This window comes from Suricata suricatta, chromosome 1, assembly GCF_006229205.1.
Source record: "Suricata suricatta isolate VVHF042 chromosome 1, meerkat_22Aug2017_6uvM2_HiC, whole genome shotgun sequence".
Classification (NCBI taxonomy): domain Eukaryota; kingdom Metazoa; phylum Chordata; class Mammalia; order Carnivora; family Herpestidae; genus Suricata; species Suricata suricatta.
Genome location: NC_043700.1, coordinates 19,696,376 through 19,716,020, shown reverse-complemented (window position 1 = coordinate 19,716,020; position 19,645 = coordinate 19,696,376). Strand labels below are relative to the sequence as shown.

The window sequence follows — 19,645 nt, the reverse complement described above, 5'->3', positions numbered from 1 at the left end:
CACACACAGATAGAAACAAACAAAAAACAGAAATAGACTCATCAATACAGAGAGCAAGCTGGTGGTCGCCAGAGGGGAGAGGGGGAAGGATGGGAGAAACAGGTGAAATTTCCAGCTATAACAGAAATATGTCACAGGGATGGAAAGTGCAGCACAGGGAAGAGAGTCAACAATACTGTAGTAACATTGTGCGGAGACTACACTTACCACGGAGACCTCACATAACGTACAGAATAGCCAAACCACTGTGTTATGCACCTAAAACTAGTATAACAATGTCATGCGTGTCAACTATGTTTCCATATACATTTTTTTTTAAATGTAACCAATTAACAGGGGATAAGATGTAAATGGCCAGTAAGCATATACAAATCTACAAATCAAGGTATCAAAGCATGTCAGTGAAATTAAAATGAGAAATTTCTTCTCCCACGATCAAATGGTCAGGAAAATTGTTTAAGAACCAAACTCTCTCCCAGTGAGGGCACAAGAAATCAAGCATTGTCATACACAGCTGCTGACAATTTATATAAATCTGCAGTTCTTTTTGACAATGTGTGCAAAAATTTGTGTAAACTTTTTGACATAGAAATTTGACCTTTAGGAATCTGTATTTAAAAATAATTTTAACACGGGCAAAGATATAGTTACCAGGAGATTCTCACTATATTATTTAAAATAGTGAAAAATATTAATAATGTGAATGTCTAAAATTGGAGACTAGGTAGACAGAGTATGATACAGCCAGACGACGTTAATTGTTAGATGATGTTTTAAAATATATTTATCAACAGGAAAATGCAATAGGATGTGTGAAGAAAAGGAGAACATGCGGCATGTGTTGTATCACATTTGTATCACAAACATTCAAACAGTCCCTTTTCCTGTCTATTTTCCAATTTAAAATAATTAAATGCATTACTTATATAAGAAGAGAGTTATTAAATTATGCAGATGAGAAAAAAGCTGAAGGAAAATTTTAAAACTTAAGAATGTGAGGACGAGATGGTGGGTATTCGTTCTTTATTTCTCTCTTTTCTGCGTTCTCTGCAACATTCTTATACTACTTTCATTACTTAAAATATTTAAAACCTTCAGAGGGAAACCAACATCGATGTGTAAGCCCATCATGAGGGCCAATATGGGACTGGCCCCGCCCCTCCTGCCTCCCTTCCTCTCCACACGCCTTTCTGTAAACGGACACACATCTCGCCACATTTCTCCAGGGAAGCCTCTTGGTGACCTTGTGTACCAACCGAGAGTTCACGGAGGACAGAGTGGAGTGGGGGCCAGCCGGCCATCAGAGTCTCTGTGACTTCCCCACTGATCACTCGCTGCACTATAAAAAGAGCTGATGGGAGAACTTGGCCCGGGCCAGCCCTCCCACCCACCGCCTGGCCATGAGGCCACTGGGCTTCTCTGGGTTTCCATCTCCTCAAATATTAGGGGGAGGGTTTGTGTGTGGGTGTGAGGCGGCGGGGGTCTCCAAGGTTCCCTCGGCCAAACTCTTTGATTCTCGGTGCTGGTAGGAAATGTAGCCGGTAATAACCAAGGGAGACTTGCAAATCTACAGACCTGTATCTACAAAGAGCTACAAAAACTAAAGGAGATGAAGTCAGTCATGCTAAGCTATGCGAACATGAGTTCACTTGGATGACGCGTCCAGGGTCCCCAGGTGCCCGCACTCACTCGGTAGTCTCTATTCACATCGCTGAGCTGCCAGTGGGGGTTAGGGAGGCCCATCCGCTTGTGCTCTTCCCTGAGGTTGATCAGCATCCAGCCCTGTTCTCTTTCTTCTTTATCCAGCTGGGGGTTGAATGAAAAGCAGTATAACTCCTCATATTTCACTGCAAGAAAAGGAAGAATAAAGCCAAATCAAGCTTAAGTCAAAACTAGAACCAAATCTCCCCAAAAGCACTCTGTCTGGGCTGGAGCACATCAAGAGGCCTGTCTGGCTCCTGGCCCCTGGGGACACTCTCTGGCCAGGCACAGCCACCTCCTCCTGGCCACACCATGAAGACCTTGGGACAAGCCAACTCCACTTTGCAAGAGCTTCTTTCCTTCCAGAAACAAGGCCTTCTCCATTTTGTGCTTTTTTTTTTAAAGTTTCTTTGGAAGGCAAACATATTCCCCAAATCACATAAGAAACGGAACTTAAAAGTTAATTAAGAATGCATATTTCATTAGACATCAAGAACTCATATACTTGTTTATGTATATTGAGCATGGATTTGGGCCAGTTTCTCAAAGGTAGAGAGGCCCAGACCACTGCCATATTTTGATGTTCACAATATTAAAAAAATAATAGCAATTGAAAGGTTGTGGAAATAGCAACGCCTGGGTAGCTCAGTCAGTTAAGCATCTGACTCTGGCTCAGGTCATGATCTTCCAGTTTGTGGGTTCAAGCCCCACATCATGCTCTGTGCTGACAGCTCAGAGCCTGGAGTCTGATTCGGATTCTGTGTCTCCCTCTCTCTCTCTCTACCCCTCCCCAACTCGTGCTCTCTCTCTCTCTCTCTCTCTCTCTCAAAAACAAACATTAAAAAATTTTAAAGAAAGGCTGTGTAATGTATTTAAGTGTTTGCCCTGAAAATGTCTGAACTTTCAGCAAACACATCAATGTTATAATTATACTGCTCATACAAAATTCATAGGATTCATAAAAAATCAATTTGTATTATCAGGCCCCCTGGTCATGAGAGACAAATTCAAGGATGCATAATGAAACCCTCTTTTCAATTGTGTGAGGATGTCTTTGTCTTTATGTAACACCCTTTCGGCTTGTGAGGCCAAGCTCCACAGCCTTCCCTATTTAAAGCTAAAATTTGATTTTCTCGCTCCGTTCCCACCCTGTTGAAGGAAGGAAGTATTTAGGCCAGTGCTCTTCAACAGAATGTCATTTGAAATGCCCTTGTAACCACATTAAAAAACAAAAAAGAAACAATGAAATTAATTTTACTAATATATTTCATTAGTAACCCAATATATCTAAACATTATCATGTCAACATGTACATAATATAAAACATATTAACATTTTATGTATCTTGCTTCACAATGTCTTTGAAATTCCATCCTAGCTCCATTTCAAGAGCTCACCGGCCACATGCAGCTGCTGGCTACCATACTGGATAGTGCAGATCCAAGCATCACTAGTAAAGAGAAATCATGGCTGATACTCACTAAACCCTTATTTCATTCCAGATTCTGTTCCAAAAAGTGTATTGACCTACAATGAGCCTCACTTTCTGGATAAGAAGGCAAAGAGAGGTTAAGGAACATCCCCAGGACCACACGGCTAGTAAATGGGGCCTCGGGGATGAAATTCGGCGACCCGGCTGCAGAGCGCACTCTCTGAATCACACACACCGCCCGACTGAGGCAGAGCCTTCTCCCTTCTCCGCAGACAGCCCACTTTCATGTCTTTTCTTTCCGTGTTGCATCCTCTACCTTCTCCTAGTTTCTCATCACAGTTTTCCGAGGTCCCCTCATTTAGTCCTTAATCTGCTGATGACATTCAGATGCGGATAATTTAATTGCTCTTAAACATGTGTCTGGGGGCGGCTGGGTGGCTCAGTTGGTTAAGCATCCGACTTCATCTAAGGGCATGATCTCACAGTTCGTGGGTTCAAGCCCCATGTCAGGCTCTGTGCTGACAGCTCCGAGTCAGGAGCCTGCTTCAGATTCTGTGTTTCTCTCTCTTTTTTTTCTCTCTCTCTCTCAAAACTAAATAAACATTAAAAAAAATGTGTCTGGAGACCCAACAAAGGTCTCACCACCAGCAAAAGGCCACAGCAATACACAGGCAGCCTAAGATCTAAACTCAGTTTCAGGCTTGTGATTACCATTGAAATGACTCATGTACATGGAAGAAGAAAGGTAAGGGTCTTATTTTTCATTAGACATGTAGCCTTTCTTGTTAAAAGAAATTTTTTAAAGCAAACAACTATAGAGTATCTGTAAGATAAACTATGTTCTAGTTCAGTTTCTCTGGATATCATCTATTCTAACCTTCACACTTCAGAATCTGGACGATTTCAATCAATGAGAAAACATACACCTGCCAGTCCGTGAACAAACACACAAGACGCCCTCGGCAGGAACTGCTTCTTGTCATCTCAGCGTATTGAGCAGACACTGCATAAAACTGAGATCCGTTTCTGGGAACCACTGGCTCGACACTGACACATCTTTTCCATCTCTCACTGCCATTTTCATGATTCAGGCCTCTGATATCATAATGTTAACCGCAGATGCAATTTGTTTAAGAGAGTAAGAGTCTCTTGAGAAAGCCTCGGTTCCCTCAGTGGAAGAGGAGCCCATGAAGGGTTAGTGATGGAAGCTAAGTGCCCTTGTTAGTTACAGAGAGGCACAAAGGCAGAGGAAGAACACCACCGGGGGACACGGAGTCTTTGGTGTATGGGCTCACCCCTGCTGTCGCCGGGAAGGGGCAGAGACACCACACATAAAGCAAAACTAACTTACGGCAGACATGAACAAGATCGTTCTCAAATCCCGAATTGGGAGGCATCAGAATGGGTTGCAATTGAAACTGTGAAATGTTTTCTTTGTGTTATTTTTTAAGCAAAAGGATGATCAGTCACACCTCTAGCCCAATTTAAGTAAAATTCTTCATGAGGGCAAAGAAACCCACATTTTTGTCAGCCCAAACTCAGTCTTATTCACACCAAAGCCAGCCCAGGGAAGTCTTCAGCTGAGGACTGCCTATTCTGAGAAATTATTAAGTACCAATAACACAGATGTAAATTTTACTGAACAGTTCTCACCAACAATGATCTGTTTCGCTCACCTACAGGAGATGTATTTTTTCAGTTTTTTTTTTTGTTTTTGTTTTTTTTTACTAATTTTTTAAGAGAGAGACAGGGAGAGAGAGAGAATCCCGAGCAGGCTCCACACTGTCAGTGCAGAGCCTGATGCCAGGCTCAAACTCACAAACCATGTGAGGTCATGACCCGAGCGGAAACCAAGAGTCAAATGCTTTACTGACTGAGCCGCCCCGGCACCCCTACCTAGCAGAATTCTTAGTCACGAGCAGGAGGTAAGCAAAAAACAACAAAAGTAGGGTTACAGAAATCTCTGGTCCTTACAGAACGTGAACTGAAAGGGCATACCTGCTTGGGACAGTCAGGTCCCTCATTCTCACCCTCGTCTCTTCAAACAGACACGTGATACTCTACTGGCTTCTCACACCACAAGGTCTGAGCCATCATATCAACATAAAACGTCTTCTGCTGCTAGTGACGGTAGGTTTCTAAGGCAGATGCACTGAAGGCCTCTCCCCCAGGGCTGCTCCCGTAAGAAGCAAATACCCCACAGGCCTTTGCACTGAATGTACACCTCCAAGCAAAAGAAAACATTCAGAAAAAGTTATGTAGAAATCATTCTAGTATTTAACTTACTGACCTACTTAAATCTTACCATTGCTAGGCAAAGGCAGACTGGAAGGCTTTTCTATCTATTCAGAAAGAAAAAGGACAATTTCTAAAGTACTGCATTAAGAATGGGTAGCATCAGGGCACCTTGGTGGCTCAGCCGGTAAAGCATCAGACTCTTGGTTTCAGCTCAGGTCGTGATCTCACAGTTCATGAGTTCAAGCCCCCATCAGGCTCTGAGCTGACTGTGAGGAGCCTGCTTGGGATTCTCTCATATTCTCAATCTCTCTCTCTCTTTCTCTCTCTCTCTCTCTCTGCAGTCAGTCTCTGTCTCTGTCTCTCAAAATAAACAAACTTAAAAAAAAAAAAAAAGAAGAATGGGTAGCATCTCCATACTGTGTCTAGGAAAGCCAAATCAGTGTTTCAGGCCTGGGCAGGCAGCATACGAGAGGCGTGTGGTGACCGACTCCGTGCCACCTGACACTGCTGTCACATACCCCTCACACAGGGAAGCACTCGTCTCTGCTCTCGGCTCCACGCCTAGTGCTCTCATCCATGCCTTCACACTTAGGTAAGCCCTCTTCTGACTCCCTGGGGAAGATTTACGTCATCAAATGGCAACTTTCAATTTGGAACCAGCAAGGCCACAAATGGCCAGGTCTCTGCACCCCACCTCTGCTCCTTCCCTCCCGTAAAAAAGGAAAGGGTGTTCACTCGAGCAGATAAGGCAGCTATGGGGAAGACAAAGCAATTAGAGAAGGAAGAAAAACAACCTAGTTTGTTTCCCAGGTATCAGGCTAAATGGTTATGAAATCAGAATATTTTGGGGAGGAAATGAGGGGGGTATCATGATAGACTAACTGGGAGAAAGAAAAGGATGAAAAATACTAAAAAAAAAAAAGAAAATTTGCAACACCAATGTTTATGTTACTGACTGCTTCCCTTTTGCAAATTTTTTAAAAATGGAAAGGAAAAAACAAACACGAACAGGCATTAGCAGAATGCAGAGGGGGGTCCGGGAAGGGAAACCTCACAAGCAGTCATCAGGACACACAGATGTGGGTCCATCAGAACCCGAAGTAACAGTTGAAAGCTAGCCTGCTCCCACCTTCTGCTTCATTCAAAAGACCTAAATGGAGTTGAAAAACCATTTAAAGAGGGGTCAGGAAAGAACACAGCTATTACTCGACTTGGAAGCTTTAGAAGAAAAATAAGGAAGAGACGCCTGGATGGCTTAGTCCTTCGGACTCTTGATTTCAGTTCAGGTTATGATCTCATCATTAGTGGGTTCAAGCTCTGCATCAGGCTCTGTGCCAGGCTTGGGATTCTCTCTTTCCCTCTCTTTCTGCCCATTGCCCCCCAGCCCCAGCTCACTCTAAAAAAATAAGGAGAAGAGCAGGAAGAAGAAAAATAAGGTGACGTTTGCTGTCTATTTTCAACCAACAAGTGTTTGATTAAACACCAGAGCTATGGAGGATAATTATTAGTGGAAAAGAACTTTTGGACTCAGAGATGAGTGTCGTCAATAAAAAGAAAATTATCACTGCAGACACTGAATAAGCAGCACTGACTTAGACAAGGACATAAAAAGTTAAATTAGGCAAATGAGAGGGCACCTGGGTGGCTCAGTCAGTTGAGCATCTGACTTCCACTCAGGTCATGATCTCACGGTTCATGAGTTCGAGCATCCCCTCAGGCTCTGTGCTGACAGCTCAGAACTTGGAGCCTGCTTCGGATTCTCTGTCTCCCTCTCTCTCTCACCCTCCCCTACTTGTGCCCTCTCTCTCTCTCTCTCTCAAAAATAAATAATATACATTAAAAACCTTTTAATAATAAAAATAAATTGAGCAAATGAGATGATGTCAATCATGAGATTTTTTAAAATCATCATAAGTGTGCAGAAGAATTGAGGAAAAGATGAACTGGAAAAAAAAAGCACTGTAGTTTAGAAAAAAGTAGGAAAATAAACAAAGAAGACGGTTCAAATGTTAACGGACCAACCAACACTAATTGATACAAAAATAAACAGCAGAAACAAATCAGAAGGAGGAGAGAAGAAGGCACATGGGAGAAATGGGAGCTGAGAAACAGGGCTCTTTTCATCTGAAAAATGTATATCCTTACTGGTACACTGGATCCATTTTTCACCGGGGCCAAACCTTTACTTTAACCTAAATTGTTCATTATTCGGATTTAAAGAGCTTACTGAATTTGGCTATATGAATTTTTCATTCTTACCAATCTGAAATCACACGAAAGACAAACCAGTAAAAGCCCGCTAGATTTTTTAGTAGTTGGATATACCCTTATCCCAGAAATCCTAATTCAGGGAGGAGATGATCTCGAGAGCTCTGAAAATACCTGCTTCTTAGGACTTGACTTAAATGGCCTCTCAAACATTTCTTCTTTTGTTAAAAAAAAAATGTTGTCCTCTACAGGACCTTGTAGTTTTGTTGTGTATCCATAAGGGTAGCTGTGATGTGTGTTGGTGACTAACCATTGTAACCAGAGAGAGCTATATCCGTGCTACTGGAGTTCAAAGTATACTACACTCCACACACACACACACTCCTTCTGATATACTTAGAGGAGGCGGAAGGTGTAGCTTGGAAAAGACCCTCAAATGGCTCTAGGAAGCCACCCCTATCCCTAGCTGGGACCCCCTCCGCCTTTCCCTACCTCCACCCAGATTCGAAAGCCTGCTTCCAAGGTCATAGGCTGTAACGTGTCCTAATTTAAGCACTGCCTCTAAATTAAACTGTGCAAACTGTCTGGGTTCTATTTCATCTTCCCACACTTATTAACGTACTATGTTTTATGTAAACTGGCATCTCTAATTCCAGTGTTTCAAAATGCTGGTGATTTTCTAAAAATCTTCTAAGGTAATGGGCTTAACTCAATTAACAACTCTCACTTCCTTTCACGCTCTCTGGCTGTGTCCAGTACCTCACTCCCGAACGCCACCTCTAAGGAAAAGTGTCTGTTTTAGAAAGTGAGGAACGCAGAGGTTTTCGGCCCTGGGGGCCCTCGCGATGAGAATCCCCGTGCTCCCTGTCATCACCAGCCAGAGGCCGCAACAGCCACGGTCATCTGCCCTTGCAGCCACTCAGCTCTTTCCCAGTGCTCGGGGCTATTCCTAAATCCCATTAATCCGGTTGGAGCACATTTATTATCCAGCACGCCCATTCATCAGTGACTCAGACATGCTGGCACACGCTCCCCCTCGCAATCCCTGCTGCACGCAACCTCACATACATCTTCCCAGAACTTCTGTTCCAATTATAGTGTACCCTCGAAAAAGTTCAACTGCTTTTCTGGCTAACTCTGCAGTTCTCTGCAGCACACGGAGATGAAAGAGCCTCAACCAGCTGCCTTGAAAGGGGGGCAAAGTCGAATCAAAATTAGCAGATTCTGACAGCTCCTTGGCATCATTTTCACTAAACAGCTTTAGTTCTTCATTATCTACAGACGATACGGTCACATTATAAGAAACGGAGGACCCAGCCAGACTTCTTGCAGCGTTTACGATCAAACCTCTTGTCCAGAATCGAAAAAGCAGTGAACAAAGTCACTATAAAGATGCATCCGACCTCCCTCCTCAGGGGCTTTAGGCTAACACTACCATGTAACACTCTTACCTAAAAGATTTATTTTTACTGAATTCTCCCAAGAAAGTCAGATGTCTATTTCTTTTAGGCAAAGGACAGCACAACCCCTATGAACCAGGCAGAGAGACCAGAAACACTTCTCTAGAAAGAGACACAGTAAGCTTTAAGTCTGAAGACCTCGAGCTGAGAGACCCAACAAGAGACTGACAGCATCTGTGTTTCAAATCAACTAAATAAACACTCTGCCGACAACACTTAAGGAGGTTTTGTTTAAGAGAGCCAACATCTCCAGACGGTGAATATAACTGATGTTAACAAAGGTCCAGTTATACCAACCTTGGGAAACATACATTACCATCAAGAAGCAACAGAAACCCAACCTTGAGGGGCGTCTGGGTGGCTCACTTGGTTAAGCATCCTACACTTGGTTTTGGCTCCTGTCATATCTCACAGTTCTTGAGTTCAAGCCCTGCATCGGGCTCTGTGTTGACAGCGCAGAGCCTGCTTAGGATTCTCTGTCTCTCTGTCTCTGTTTCTCTGCCCCTGCCCTGCTCACTCGCTCTCTCTCAAAATAAATAAATAAACTTAAATGAGGAAAAAAAAAAAAAAAGAAACTGAACCTTGAATGCCCCAAGAGGGGAAACTGCACTAGAAATGTTTGATATCAATGATATCCATACAAAACAATTTGACAGTTTTTTCTTAGGCTTCCATCAAAGTGGCTAGATAGTATGGGAAGACATCATTCTACGATGATTTCACTCCAAAGGGAAAACGTGCTCTAACAAGATAAAGCCAAGATAAAGTGAATACTGAAAATAACGACACGTGAATAGTGAAAATAGTAAACAACTCAGAGGGAACCTCTAAAAGGCAACAAATCATTCAGAATTCTTGGCCTTATCTGAGGACTGGGATAACATATACTTCCGAGAGCACCGTAATTCTTAGACCGTATGTATTTCTCGAACATGATTTGTGAACTTGAGGGTGCGCACACAGGAAGTGTGGAGGTGCTCCGCCCTACCTGGCCGAGCGAGGCGTATCAGAGAGAGGTACACGTCATGGCAGTCTCTTTCCTGCGGAATGATGAGCTGTAACAGCTGAAAGTTCTTGCAGCGAATCAGCAGAGGACACCCAGAAGCGGCTGTTGCCTGTTTCTCAATGGTGGAAATCTGACTGTGAAGAATCTACAACCAAAAGTCACGTGGATAAGCAAAGCACGAAGAGGTGATAAGTGAGTAACACAGATCTCTGAGGCACACAGACAAGAAACACTCCCCAATATTTATCTAGCTCAACACATGCACTCAGATGACAAGGACTGAGATGTTCTGGGAAACATCAGTCTAACCATACCATTTTTTCATTACCAAGCCTTCTGATACCCAGGCTAATTATTTGGAGCAAAGTATTCAACATATAATTTTGTACAAGTACAGGTAAGGGAACATTTTGGTAGTCAAATGCTGAATGCGCTTTATAGCTAAAATTAAATAAGGTCATGAGAAGTTAGTAAAATAAACTTTGCAATCAGCAAAAGTTAGAGATGGCTCCGCTGGGAGGTGCCACCATGCTCCTAAATTCCACATGGAATGCTCAAGTTCAATAGCAACTTGAGATTGTTGTTTTCTAAGCTGCCGATGGCCAAGCAGGCTGCAGAAGAGATTTATGTTTAAAAAAAATCATGCCGAAGTACCTCTCTCTCTGGTGTTTTGGGGGAGGGAGTCCCTGCTCAGCCCTCAGTGGCAGCATTCGTAATTTTTTTAATACAGTTGACACACAGTTACTTTAGTTCCAGGTGTACAATATAGTGACTCATCAACCATACACATTATACTGTGCTCCCAAGTGTTGTCACCATCTGCCACCATTCTTCCCCACCAAGTAATGCCTGCCACCTTCTGCTGAAAGTGTTAACATCTACGCAATACAGAAAAGGGAGAATCTACAATTCAGGGATTCTGGTTACAGTCCCAAGGTCAGGGTGGCGTGGTTCTATAAAATAGGAAGTATCTAACAGTCTCATTGTTAAGCGGCAGAAATACCCTCCAACTAGACTCTTCCTTAGCTTTTCTTTTCTTCTCTTTTCAATTATCAGGAAAATGAAGACAATATAATAAAATGACTGAATGGCCTGCATAATTGGATCCAACAAATAAAAGGTATTGTGAAAAAAGCACTACACAAATGCTGTATCTGGTCCTGATTATTCTCGGATCTCTACCTGACACCTGAGACATAAAGCACTTGTATCTCTGGCTACTTCTAGATCAGTCTTTGATGATGTCCAAATAATTAGTGTTTAAAATGAACAAGTAGGTCAGGTGGATTCGACTCTGTGCAGAAAAAGGCAAAGTTCTCAAACACCTGAATGCCAAAAGCCCACCCACCTCACTCTGAGGCCAAACAAAAAGAACCGAGGGCCAAACTTGTTACATTCAACAGCAGAAAACACGTAAAGCCAAAAGTAAAGACTGCATACCCACGTTTCCTTTCTTGTGTCAGGTGCATTTTCCACAAATATTACATGAGTAGCCGTCAAATACAAAGTACCTAGGGTCGCTTTTCTAGAAGATATTCGATCTACCAAGCGGACGTTCTCGACCTAGAGAAATCATTTGGACAGAGTTATATAAAGCAAAGGACTATTCATAAAAATTAATAGTAAGCGGATCATCTTGTGTTTAACCCAGAATATAATTTTGAGAACTATCCCAATAATAAAAACCAAAACTTTCCCCCTTTACTTAGAACTCAGGTTTCTGTTTCTGTATACAAAAAGAGTAAAATTCACGAATTACTTAAATATAATTTTATTTTCTTTTCATATTATTCATTTATGAGAGAGAAAATGTTTATTCATTTTGAGAGAGAGATAATCATGAGCAGTGGAGGGCAGAGAGAGAGGGAGACATAGAATCCAAAGCAGGCTGCAGGCTCTGAGCTGTCCACGTAGAGCCCGACATGGGGCTCGAATTCACGAACCATTAGATCGTGACCTGAGCTGAAGTTGGACGCTTAACCTACTGAACCACCCCAGTGCCCCAAAATATAATTTTAAATGTACCAGTAGTATATAGACCTATTCTTTCAGAATACTCTTTATTTTAAATAAGTCAGCATTTTTATTTCACCAAACATAATTATATATCTCTAATTTAAAGCAGGACATGTAGGCATCAAAGTTGTGATTTTTACAATAGCCATGTATGAATTCTGTCTAGTAAAAGGACAATAACGTATTTCCCTATGTATTTCTCCACAGTAGAAATGGCCTCAAAGCAGCTTGCTTCCACATGAACTAGCAGGAAATACACATATGGGAGCAAAAAGTATCCAAGGAATGTGCTGCATGTTTATAAGGAAAAGCTACCAAATTAAGATGTTCATATTCATTTATAATAAAATATCTCTAATAAATGAAATTTTTACCACCCACCTACAAATGGTAAAGGGAGATTTCTGGAAACAATGTTTATCAAGCACACCACTCTTAGCAGCAGAGCAGTTTCAAGGAGAAGTGCAGTGGGATGATGCCAGGATGAAATAGAATGGAAATTCTAAGACAACCTCTCCAGGGCAATAAAACCTCCAGGAACATGACTAACAAGGCAGAGACACCACAGCCACCTGATGGATATTCCTGTGAAGATGGCGGCTTGGCAATGCTACTTACTACTGCCAAGGATCATCCGTCTACAGGCTCTGGCTCCGCCCTCACCCCAAGGCAGGATGGGTACTCACTTCCATGGGACTTCATGGACTCGCTTCAGGGACTAGTGGGTCATGCTGGCCCCAGTCTTCAGTCTAAATGGATGCTGCGGCCCTGGCATATTTGGGGAGCACAGGGCTTCCTGGCTGCTCCAGGGAAGACTTAGGGGGATACCAGACCTAATGAAACCTACTCAGGACACCAAAGTCCTGACGCACCCAAGACGCTCCACTGCCCCATTCTTCTCTGACCCTGGAACCAAACCAGCCTTCCCATCCTACTTCTTCCCAGTTTGCAGGGATCTGAGATAAATCAAGAATGAGGTATTTAACATGTTCTTTTATTCATTCGATTTAGTCTGAGGTGGTGGCATGATGCCCAAGGCCTTGTGAATGCCTATGTATGTTAAAGATGCTAATTCCACAAGGGGTTCTTAACCAACTAGCTCACAGTTTTACAAAATATTTCTTCTGTTACTCTGTTACTGATATGCTCCACATTCTTTTTTTTTAATTTATTAATTTATTTTGAGAGAGACAGAGACAGCAAAAGCCAGGGAGGAGCCAAGAGAAGGGAGAGAAAGAGAATCCCAAGCAGGCTCCACACTGTCAGCATAGAGCCCAACGTGGGGCTCGAACCCCACTGTGAGATCATGACCTAAGGCGAAACCAAGAGTTGGACCCTCAGCCGACTGAGCCATCCAGGTTCCCCTGATATGCTCCACATTCTTCCACTTGGTTATTCCTCATTGTGTCTCTTTTGTAAATGGCCTTCATATCATTGGTTTACTTTCCTACTAGGTGATCATCATTTCTTATGTACTCATAAGAACTGTTCATATTAGCAAGGACAGTAGCCTACAGCCTAATTTTTATTTGTGTTTTTTACAACTTCCTCTTTACCCAATTATTTTACTGCTTCTACTCATTTTTTCAATGAAGTCTCTTGGGTGCTCTGGGTAGACAGGAATAAGGTGTTTCTTCTTTTCTGGTATTTATATATCTTTTCCTTTCCTTGTTTCATGGCATTAACTAGACACTTCAGACTAATAGTAAATAGCAGCAGTGACAATAGTCACTCACATTTTCATTTCTTTTTGTAAATTTTCTTAAATCTTTATTTATTTTTGAGAGAGAGAGGCAGAGTGGGAGTGTGAGAGAGAGGGGGCCACAGAATCTGAAGCAGGCTCCACGTTCTGCACTGTCAGCACAGAACCAAATGCGGGGCTTAAACTCACCAACCATGAGATCATGACCTGAGCCGAAGTCAGACACTTAACTGACTGAGCCACTAAGGTGCCCCATCACTTCTTCTTCTTTTCTTTTTTTAAAATAACATCTTTATTGAGATTTAATTCACATTCCATACAATTCACCTACTGAAAGTGTACTGGTCAGTGGTTTGTAATATATTCACAGCACTGTGCAACCATTACCATAATCAATTTTATAAACATTTTCATCATCCCAAAAAGAAACCCTGCACCCATTAGCATTCACTCTTCATTTCTTCCCCACCCATCAACCTTCTTTGTGTCTCCGTGGAGTCACCTTTCCGGGCAGTTCACATCAACAGAACCCTACAGTATGTTGTACTTTGTGACTGTTTTCCTTCACTTGGTGTCATGTTTTCAGTACATGTCTGGATCCAAGCTGATCCATGTAGAGCGTGTCAGTACTTCACTTCATTTTATTGCCAAATATTTCACTATATATAGAGATGGATATGTCACATTTATATTTCTCCATTTGTCAGTTGATGGACATTTGGGTTGTTTCTACTTTTTAGCTATTATGAATAGCACTGCTTTGAACATTCTTATGCTTGTACTAGCTTTGGTAAGGAAATTCATTTTCATTTCTCTTAGGCACACACACACGTAGGAATGGAATTACTGTGTCATACAGTAACTCTGCTTAACATTTTGAGGAACTCGGACATTATTTTCCAAAGCAGTTATACCACTGTACATTCCTACTATCAATGTATGAAGGTTCGATATTTTCACTTCTTTGGCAACACTTTTTATAATCTTTCCTTTTTTACTACAGCCATCCTAGTAGGTTTAAGAAAGCATCTCATTGTGATTTTGATTTGCATTTCCCTGATGATTAATGATGTTGAGCATCTTTTCATTTACACCTCTGTTTTTAACGGGAACACTTCCAACATCTCGACACTGAGTTTGATGATTCGTTTTATCACAGTGTGGAAGTGAACTATTCTTAGTTTACTAAGAATTTTGCCTTTTTAAAATCAGGAATGAACAGTGTGCTTTTTAAATACGTGTTTGGATGAATATTTCCTTTTTACTTTAGTCCTATATAACCAATAATAGCAACAGATTTCTTAAATCTTTAAAGAAGTCTTGGTTTCTTAGAATTGGCATTTTAACATTTCTTATACTTTACCACCTCTGTTTTGTTTTCAGTTAGGTCTTTTCATGTATGCTTTAAGACAGACTAACATGCACCAGCCTATTCTACTTTTATCAGGTGACTTCATCATGGTTATGAGGACACTCATTAATCAGGAAGATTAATACACAACTTACTAATCATTTTTTGAAGCAAATATAGACACTTCTTTATATAGAAATAATTCTTTAATTATCCTTTCAATTTCTTATGTGGTTATGTATCTACTCGATGTTACCATTTTCTTTTTAAAGGCTTTTTTTAAAGTAATCTCTACACCCAATGTGGGACTTGAATTCACAACCCTAAGATCAAGAGTCCTACACCCCACTGACTGAGCCAACAAGGCACCCCTCAGTGTTACCATTTTTTTTTAACTAAATCTCATTTGGACAACTATTTTCTATAAAAATTATCTTCTATTTGCTGCTTTCCAAATTCTCATAATCTTTTAATTCCTATCTGCGGATGAATCCCTCCCTCTTTATCCTTTGTCTCATTCCTAAATTGTGAATTATGTTTTTACTTACTTGTGATTAGACAGGCAAAGGGTTTTCTTCAAAGGACCTGTTCTTCAAAGTAACAGGTCTTGGATTTATAGATGTAGTAATTTTTCTCTTCTCTGTTTAATTTCTGCTCCTTTGTTAGTAATAATTTCAGCTTTCCTCAGTATACCATGTGGCTGTGTTTGTTTCCTTGTTCATTTCTAAACTCTCAGGTTTAGAAGCCCATTCATTCAGTGTCATTCTTTTTCTTTAATAACAAGCTTTTAAGTCCAATCATTTCCCTCCAAGTAAATCTTTGGCTGCACCTTACGAGTTTTATTTGCAGTATTCTTATTCTTCCTTTCTAGAAGAGTCGAAAACTGCATTTTTTTTCTATTGCTTCTTTGACCCAGGAGTATTTAAGATTATTCTTCAACTTCCACATGATCAGATTATTTTACTTAAACTGTTGCCATTAAAGGTTCCATTCTGAATTAGCTGCAAGAAAGATCTTATGGAAGACAGTTGTGGGAGAAGGAAAGCAAGGGAATATATTATTTTTGGAACATTTCTATGGGAAAATACTGATTTGCATGCTAAAGTATAACTACCTAAATCCAGTAGAGGTTCAGGGGTGATACCCGTTAGCGGTATCTAAATATGGAATGTAAGTAATTTTCCTTGCTCTTCGGACTAAGGAGACAAAATTGATTGGGATAATCAGGTTGAACATAAGATAATATTTTCAGGCAAAAATATTTAGTATGTATTATTCTCTCCATAGAAGTGAAGGAAGCTATACCACTCAGATTATTTTTAGAAAACCTCAGTGAAACAGAATGAGGTTCACAGATGGTGGCAGATTAGAATATTTAATGAGGAATTTTTTCTGTGTCTTTTTGTTAACTTTGGCTGCTGTTGCAGGAAAATTACATTTCAAAATTTGGCAATAGTTCTTAAAGGTCCCATCACTGTTAAAAGTAATTTTGAAGTAGAGGGAGGAAAAAAGAAATAAAAACACTATGAAGGAAACAAGAGAATAACTTCCCAGGGATCTCTAACAACAAAATAAATTAGCAATAAAAATCAAACTTCAATTATCTGAGAAAGTCTATGATGTTAGAGAGCACTGCTCAGGGGTACCATATGCTTTATGCTAAGATAGCCAGAACATTCTTGACTGGAACTGGAGAGTCAGTCAACTGTAGACTAAATGAAATAAATCTCAAGAGTTTGGGCACCATCTTGACAACCCATTGGTTCAATAACACTGCCTCACTGTTCAGCCAACTTCATTCTATCTCATTTAGACATTATAAGCTATACGGTAATAAGCCCTATTCTGTGCCTGGAGAGACAGGACTCAGGAGACTACCAGCTTCTCTAGACCAAGTTATTACAATTCATTTGTGCACGCCCAGGAACACCATGCATAAGACACACCAGGTATTCATGCTCCGTGAATAGTTCATCTATGCAAAACATCTGACAGTGTATCATTAATTCTTAGGTGTGCACTGCTCACATTCTGATATTTCTGAAAATGAAATATGTCTCATGGTTAATGTGTAAGAAGCCGCTGTGTCATTATAGCTGACAGTGTTTCTGCCTTTCTTTGTGGGGATATAAGATCTTGGTGCACCTTATCATCACTGATGTCTTGGATTTGCTGAAGTGCAGTTAAGTCTGTGGTCGCTGGCACATAAATGATATCTGAAATCACTAGACCCAAAGAGGTTACCCAGGAGAACACGCAGGGTGACAAAGAAGAAATCTGAGGAAATCCAATCCTTGAAGTTCTGATAGAAGACGATGAATCAGAAAACCAAACTAGACAGAAACCCAGCTGGAGGAGAAGTGTCAGGAGGGCGTGTGGTCATGGAACAATGGTATGAGAGAAAAGCCGAGTGCCCACTCCAAAGCGGCCGAGACATCAAGTAAGGCAAGAAGCATAAACCGCCCACTGGCGCGGTAACGTGGAAGACGCTGCTGACCGTAGCAGGGCGGTCCTGGGAGCACGGGGATCAGAAGCCGTAACATAGCAGCAGGAAGAGTGAGCCCCAGAGGAGCTGAGAGAGTAGAGACTCTTCTCCTTGTAGAAGGAAAGATGGGACCAGGCAGAATGCACGGCGGGGCGAGCTGACCCCTGGAACTCCACCCTCCAAGGTATGGGAGGAGGCTTCCAGAAGCAACTGGTATGTCAAGACATGTTAAAGACAGAATCTCACTGTGCTGCCGACGAGGGGGTATCTGGGGTTGTGATACACACAGGAAATACAACAAATCCTATTACAAGTTGAAACAACTTGGGAGGAGTTGAGAACTTGAGAGAACTACATTTTCTTTAATGTTTTATTTATTTTTGATACAGAGGGAGACAGAGTATGAGAGGGGGCGGGGCAGAGAGAAAAGGAGACACAGAACCGGAAGCAGGCTCCAGGCTCTGAGCTGGCTGTCAGCACAGAGCCTGACGCGGGGCTCGAACCCATGAACGTGAGATCAGACCTGAGCCGAAGTCGGAGGCTTAACCGACTGAGCCACCCAGGTGCCCCGAGAAATAACATTTTTTAAGTTTATTTAATTTATTTATTTTGGGAGAGAGGGAGAGAAGCAGGGGAAGAACAGAGAGACCCAGAGAGAGAAAAAACTCCCAAGCAGGCTCTGCACCAGCAGCAGAGAGTCTGGCGCAGGACTCGAACTCAGAAACCATGAGATCATGACCTGAGCTGAAATCAAGAGTCGGATGCTTAACTGACTGAACCACCCAGGCTCCCCAACAGAAGTACATTTTAACGGATCGGAAAAAGGAGATGAGGCTCACTGGGCACGGATTTATTTACCCTGCGAATACTGAAGTCTCCTCCCCCAGCATTAAAAACGGGGCCTTTAAACAAACATTGTGAAATGTGTACTTATTTACACAATGTTTAAAGATTCAGAAATATAGAAGGAAGGGAAGAAAATCACCCCTAGGCCCATAATCCAAACACAAGCACTTTTAATCTTTCAGTGTATTTTAGAAAATATGTATACCTCATGTTAAGCATTATTAGATCAGGTAATGAGGTGCCCGAAGAAATAATCCCCGGGATGGGAAGGAAGAGCCTCATCTCAGTCTCTGGCTTTCCTGAACCTTGCCCTCGGCCCAGATCTTCAGGGGGGCTGCTATGCCCCGTGCTCTCGGTGGGCCGGCTGAGGGCTGCGCAGCTAGGCTTGGGGCCGGGAGCACAGACGCGGGAGTGGATGCGGGGGCAGTCTCGGCCCTGACTACCTCAGTGGGAGCAGGGAATGGGACAGAGAGGACTGTGGAAACACAAACCCCCATGGGAATTGGCAGAAATTCCAGGGAGAGTTTTGAACTTCCGAAGGGGAAAGAATGGGAAGGTTCAAAATAGCCTTCCCGATAGTTCATGAATCGGGCCAATCTCAGCTGTCATTGGTTTCTGTCAGAAATTACCAAAATAATAATAATAAAAATAATAAATATTTTTAGAGTGCTTACTGTATTGCCATGAACTAGACTGTCCCTTTGCAGAAGTTACTTCAGTTAATCCCCACAATAACCCCATGAGTTAGGTCATTAGGTAACCCCCAGTTTGCAGTTACTGGGCACCAGTCTCCCCAGGCCGCTCGGGCCATCTGCCTAGCCAGAGCCCAGACTCATCATTCACGAAGGCTGTGGGCACCAGGCAATGCCTCTGAGGTCGTTTTAGTCCTGGTCTTCAAAATTAATATAGATCAGATCATCGATATACAATTACTTTAACCAATTTGATACGTGAAAATTAGTACCTGAAAATTGAATGCTTTATGACAAAATTATACTAAACCATTGTGGGGAGCGGCAAAGACTCAGCTCCTTGGCCCTTTGCTAGCTGGATATGTCACTCCCTGAGGGGAGTTGCAAAATAGGCAGGGGAGCGCCACTCCCTGTCAGGAGAAGCCGGAAGACCAAAGCTCAACCGCCTGCAGGCAGGGTGGCATCGGCCCCTCAGGCGCTGTGCTAGAACACTTTGGTCTGGTTCCCC

General features: G+C 42.0%; 1 protein-coding gene across 1 annotated transcript in view; it reads right to left on the bottom strand.

Moving 5' to 3' along the window:
• Nucleotides 1-19,645, bottom strand: part of MTMR7 (myotubularin related protein 7) — a 103,212-nt gene that overhangs the window by 54,840 nt on the left and 28,727 nt on the right. The window contains exons 2-4 of the mRNA XM_029935092.1: nucleotides 11,486-11,608; nucleotides 10,028-10,190; nucleotides 1,690-1,847 (exon numbers count right to left, since the gene is read on the bottom strand). Coding sequence (XP_029790952.1) covers nucleotides 1,690-1,847; nucleotides 10,028-10,190; nucleotides 11,486-11,608 — 444 coding nt within the window. The remainder of the gene's footprint in view (nucleotides 1-1,689; nucleotides 1,848-10,027; nucleotides 10,191-11,485; nucleotides 11,609-19,645) is intronic.